Source organism: Gymnodraco acuticeps, unplaced genomic scaffold (genome assembly GCF_902827175.1).
Source record: "Gymnodraco acuticeps unplaced genomic scaffold, fGymAcu1.1, whole genome shotgun sequence".
NCBI lineage: Eukaryota > Metazoa > Chordata > Actinopteri > Perciformes > Bathydraconidae > Gymnodraco > Gymnodraco acuticeps.
The window spans coordinates 3,521,956-3,527,955 of record NW_022991435.1 but is presented as its reverse complement, the minus strand read 5'-3'; the positions used below and the strand labels follow the sequence as shown (position 1 = coordinate 3,527,955).

Here is a 6,000-nt window from a genome sequence, read left to right as displayed (position 1 = left end):
CCGTTGGTCTCCTACTCCATTAAAAGCTTGTTTCCTTAGCAGAAGGATGGTGCCACTTTCATGCCAACTAGAGGGTCTGCCTAATCCTCCTTTGCCATACTGAGTTTGGAAAGGATCATCGGTTAATTGTTTTAGAGGGGCTTCCCCTTCATCCCACTACCCCCCCCCCCCCCCCCCCCCACTCCAACCCCACTCAGGGCAGCAGTGGCGCCAGCTCGGTGCAAAACGATTCGTGGTGTTGTTCCATGGCTAAAGAACGAGGACTCACATGGTATCCCCATGGAGCAGCATAGTGGGGAAATAGAAAGTACAACAAAACATTATACAAACACACACACATGCACCACACACAGCATGCTCGCACCCATCCGCAGTTACACACAAATCCACCCATCTGAACACACGTTATTCTGAAATAAAAAGCAAAGGGTTGACGGCATGCACTGCTCATGTGTCACAGAACATGTCTGAAGAAAATGATTCTGCGTTTTGTATTTAAAAGACAGGTTAGGTCCAGGTTTCCAAATGCCTTATGTAAGGTTCTGGATTATTTCTTGTTGTTATTTACCAAATATTTCATATGGAATACCTGTCTTAATTAGATACAGTGTCTCAATGTTTAGCAAAGACTTTTGCTATTACAATTTTAGAATAGTTAAACATTTGGGGAAACAGTTGTAGGGCTAACTTTGGCTTAGAATGGAAACAGCAAGTCTGGCTAACAAAATATTTTTCAAACTCACCAATTTACACTTTGTTTAAAGCATTATTCGCTTTTACCAAACCATTTAAAGGCTGGAATCAGTAACTTTCTCAGGTTTCGGCTGGTTTCACGTCTTTGTGCTAAGCTAAGCGGCTGTTTCAAGCTACATTAACCATAGTACATAAGAGTGGCATCCATCTTCTTTTGTTACTTTCTATAGGAATGCTAATAAGCATCTTCCCCTTAAATATCAAACTTCTGTTTATCTTTGAGGCTGGGTAACAAAGAGTAAGTAGCCTGCTGAGCTGGACTGTAAAGAGACATGGCTAATAGGACAAAACTGGACAGTGTGATATTTGAACGTGTGCCAACATTATGTTGAGGTGACGCCAGCTCCACCTCACTGTGTTCCAGAGGAGCAGGGGTCAAAGCAGCTGCTCTTTTCTCTGCAAGCTTTAAACCCACAGACTAACAGCCGGAGGTGCTGAGGGTCCGAGAGGATCCAGGGTTTGGCGTTCGAGGGGGGGGGGGGGGTTAGTGACAGGTGTTAACACGGCAGGAGTTAAAAAGGGAGGGAGAGGTAGAGGAAGGGGAGGGGGTACTTAGTAAGAGCCGACGAGGAGGGCTGCAGGAGGATGCCTGATGTTTACACTGCAGCACATGTGCAGTTTCATATTAGGCCTGTCAGGAACTGTTGCTATAGATCTTCCACGCTCCACCCTCCCTACTTAAGTCCCCCTTCCACTCCAACGCACAAATGACTTTGAAACATCAAAGCTGGCATTAATGTCTCATTTCCCTATGCAAATGCAAAATGAGAAAGAAAACTAAAAAAGCCTGCCTCTTTCCCTTTCACTGAGAATCGCTGCTGTTCCCTGGAGACGAAGCATGATGCGCAGTTTTGGGGAGAAAAACGGGTTGGGGGATCCTAGGGGCTGCTCTGCATTACCAAAACAAACCATTCAGCAAACAAACAATTAGACGCTCATGAATTATGGACAAGCCATCTAAAATAGCTATAGCGCGGGGAGTCGTGGAGCAATTGCTGAGCTAATGAAACGTATGTTGTGTGTTTTTAAACAGTAGTGGAGTAGTATGTATTACGGCTTCATGAGTACAATATTTATACGTCAATTATTAGATTATTCCCCTTAATTCTTTCTACCGGCAGTGCAGCTGAGTGACTGAAAACAACGCAACACTGAGAAACCTAGGAAAGATCAGACAGGAAAGTGAAGAAGGAAAGGGGTCTAGTAATCCACAACGCGTGAATGAGCATCAGCCATTTTGTTTTTTCAATCTGTCCCCAGCAACATCCATTATTCACAACTCTGTGTTTACCTCTCACAGACGCGCACAGTCCATGCCGCAATGATCCAGGAGGATATACTGAACACCAGCAGAACAGTTCCCGGACAGATGGTCATGAGGGTCTTCATGACGAAGCGTGTGTTGAAGTTGATCTTGTTGAGAGCGCCGATGCTGCGAGACGAAGCGTCCGTGAACAGTTTGCTGTGGAGCAACATGACCCTGCCTATCAGGTAGAGTCTCAGGAACATGGGGATGGAGAGGATGATGTCCACGTCAGCATCGGCCTCAGACGGCGTGTAGGTGAAGGCCAGCCGCGCCTTCCAGGTGAAGACGTAATGGCCCGGGATGGGATGGATGGCACACACCAGCAGCTCCAGCACGATGAAGAAGATCCGCTCATACGTCATGGCTATCCTCCAATCGTCCGCACCATTGTCGACCATAAACAGCTTTAAAGAAAAACAGACAAACATCAAAGACTTGTTGTAAATCTCTACTTGCAATACTCAGTTGGGTGTTTGAGGCATTTTCAGCATTTTTCATCCCTTTTAACCCCCACACCTTGAAAGTGTTTATCATTTCAAACTTAGATTGTGAGACACATTATTCAAATCAAACCCACAGATTTCATTTGAAATTCTAGTCAAGAGAATATGAAGAAGTCATGCTTAAGTGAGAGTAAAATATGTATAACATGAAGGAGAAGACACATAGACATTTAGCATTCAGTGTATTGCTATAGCCATAAAAAGTGGCAACCAAGATTTGTATATCTTATTTAACTCAGATCAGAAGACTGATGCCGCTCAGATCAAGCAGCACAATAATAATAAAACAAATGCAATAGAAATCTGCAAAATACAACTTCATGTACAAAATAAAAGTTGTCTACAGATGTATTTATTTAGTAGCTATGTATAACAGTTTATCTATTTTTTATTGTTGAACAAAATACCACAAATGTTGTGATTCTTATTCTGTTCAACCAAATGTGTGTACTTTTCTTCTGTGTATCATTCTTTGTATTTTAATAACTAACTCATAGATTATACCATTTCATATAATTTTTTTAAGCATACAGTAGTAAACATTGTATTTCAATATTTTTACCAGGGCCCAATTGCCAAATATGAAAACTTCATGAACATTATCTTCCCAAAACTGATACCAAAAGCTGCTGGTATCATTAAAATAAAAAGAATAACAAAAGGTTGTTATTAATTTAGACTCACCTGGATTTCCCGGGCATGGTACATTATTATAAGACCAAGCAATATAACAGTGGAAAGGCTGATAAGGCATTTCAGTGCAAATGAGTATGAAGATTCCTGTGGTGAGAGAAGAAGAAAATAAAAAAGATTTCAGACATTGTTAAGTGAACACAATAAACACATACAACCAGATCTTACATAAGATATACATAACAAGATTATCAATAGATTATCAATTCATAAACCAATGATTATTAAGTTGTATGATACTACTTAGCAACAAGGTGAAATGAAGTAGTAGAGAGAGTGCATTTAATCATTCATAATTGTTATACTTTTTTATGTTGGCTTTTATGAGTAGCATAAATGTCCAAATAAACACTTGCATGTAAGTCCATGAAAGTATATACACAGCCTTCACCTCCACACACACACACACACACACACACACACACACACACACACACACACACACACACACACACACACACACACACACACACACAGAGTGCTTATTAGCCCAGACGTGTGTAAAAGAGCAGATAATGGGGTTTTACACACAAACAGGGCAGTCAGGGTGTTGCTTAACAACGCAGCTGCAGGTGTAGACGTGCAGCCTAATATTATCTATGGATGCTGTTCCCCAGCATCTAAACTACTAATTAATCAAAGCGCAGCACTTAGAGGGGGACTTTCCACTTAATGGTAGGTGCAGAAAAGGCAAGGCTAGCATTAGCAGGGGGGGAACCACAGAGAGCGATGCTGGTGATAAATAGGCCAGCTGGAGACTAGCGCTGCTGTGTTGTGTTTGTGTGGACACTGGGGCCATAGATCTAGGAAATGATGGTTGGTAAAATGCTATTTGATAAATCAAGGGTATAAAAATGCGGCCTGCAGAAGGCTAACGGTTGTAGGGCTGTTATTATAATAACAACGGCGACGACAAATGACAAGAACAACAAGTGGAAATATCCTTCATAATTGTCAGTGTGATGAAAGTGAGAGCTGCTCAACATTACTCTATCCTTCGGTGGTCCATATTGCAGAATGTATTTTTAGCTATCAACTAGATTGCTTTGGCCCTCAGGTGGACGACATGTTCTCAAGACGTTGTTTTGACAGGTCCCTGGTGAAATAATATTGAGTAAACAATTAATCCACCTGCCAGAGGTTCAAGACTTTCCAGTCCCAGTGCTCCCTGCCTCTTTCTCTCCTTCTGGTCCCAGAAAGCCTCAGCTGAGCCTCAGGAGTCTGCATGATGTGGCGTAAGACGGAATAAGGACCATCCATCGGTGTGTGTGTGTGTGTGTGGTGTGTTGTGTGTGTGTGTGTGGTGTTGTGTGTGTGTGTGTGTGTGTGTGTGGTGTGTGTGTGTGTGTGTGTGTGGTGTGTGTGTGTTTGTGTGTGTGTGTGTGTGGTGTGTGTGTGTGTGTGTGTGTGTGTGTGTGTGGCATCGACTGTAACACTCAGAGGTGGGAGGTCACTTCCATTTCAGCTGTGCTCATCTTGATGAATGGACTGAACCTCACTCAGTAATAGTCATAGACAGACCCATTGACTTCCTTAAGACCCCATTATCATTGTATAGATTACCACAGTCTCTTACTAGTTCACACACACACACACACACACACACACACACACACACACGCCTTTGTATGTGTGGCGAGACCTAACTTGAACTGAATATAATATGTATTTGTAGTTAATCATTGATAAACCTACTGTACGTTACCTATCTAGAACCAAGTAAATGAATAGTAGAAGGTAAACAGATACAAATACCAATCAGACAAAGAACATAGTTAGCATCCAGCCAGCGCACAGACAAGGTTAGCCATTCACTTTTGAAAATAGAATGGCAAGCTAAAGACCTACACATATTCCTCACTAGTTGGTGAAGACTGAAACAGAGATAAAACAAGACAACTGGGACAACACAGTCCTAAAATATCCTTAAAATGTGAATGAAAGTGAAGAATAATATTTTGCATTTTCATTGCAATTCATTCTCTGCGCTAAACATTTCCACCAACATTCAAGAAAACAGGACCTGTATTTCTTCTGATAAACAAACTAAACTGAAAACACAACCTCTTGGCAGAGGTAAGTATTGGATTTATATTTGTCAGGTTACCAACAAAATGTCTCAGAATAAATGCTAACTTTGAAGGTGTAAATAAACAACTTTATCATACTATAAGACTGTTGTGATGTGTTCTTGTAGGATTTGGACACCAAGTAATCAGTAATGTCTAAGAGATGCACAATTTGTAGTAAATGGGTTCAAAACATGGCATAACACCTATAAAGCTATGTTGTTCTGTTCCTTTTTAACTTGCATACAGATGTTACCAAGGTTTTATTTTTCCCTGCGATCAAAGACCTGTGTCCTGTGACCTACCTTAACCTCCAGCGCTCTGCACTATAAGTCAGCTATTGTATATTGTAGTAGAAGCTGAGTGCACTGAGAGAACAGTATTCTTCCTAAAATACCCTTACGCAGCAGACGTGATTGGCTGATACACAAGGACAACAGCAGGTCAAGTGGTGGTGACCAGGTCACAGCGACCCTGACCCCACAATGCCCTGCTTCTTCAAGAGTCACATGTTACTATCGTGTGCAGCGTCCTCTACACTCTGATCTGATACAAGTAAAAACATGCTGTTGGAATTGTTTCCCATTGTTTCCCTATTGACCTTTTTTTATCTTTAATTGTCTTTATCTGTTATGTCTGCGCAGAAACCCCCATACATCTATCTCCTCTTCATCCC

At 41.7% G+C, this 6,000-nt stretch overlaps 1 protein-coding gene across 5 annotated transcripts in view; it reads right to left on the bottom strand.

Moving 5' to 3' along the window:
- kcnn1a (potassium intermediate/small conductance calcium-activated channel, subfamily N, member 1a) overlaps positions 1–6,000 on the bottom strand; it is a 59,164-nt gene that overhangs the window by 29,165 nt on the left and 23,999 nt on the right. For all 5 annotated transcript variants that reach the window (XM_034196114.1, XM_034196116.1, XM_034196117.1 and 2 more), the window contains exons 3-4: positions 3,247–3,342; positions 2,045–2,463 (exon numbers count right to left, since the gene is read on the bottom strand). In XM_034196114.1, coding sequence (XP_034052005.1) covers positions 2,045–2,463; positions 3,247–3,342 — 515 coding nt within the window. The remainder of the gene's footprint in view (positions 1–2,044; positions 2,464–3,246; positions 3,343–6,000) is intronic.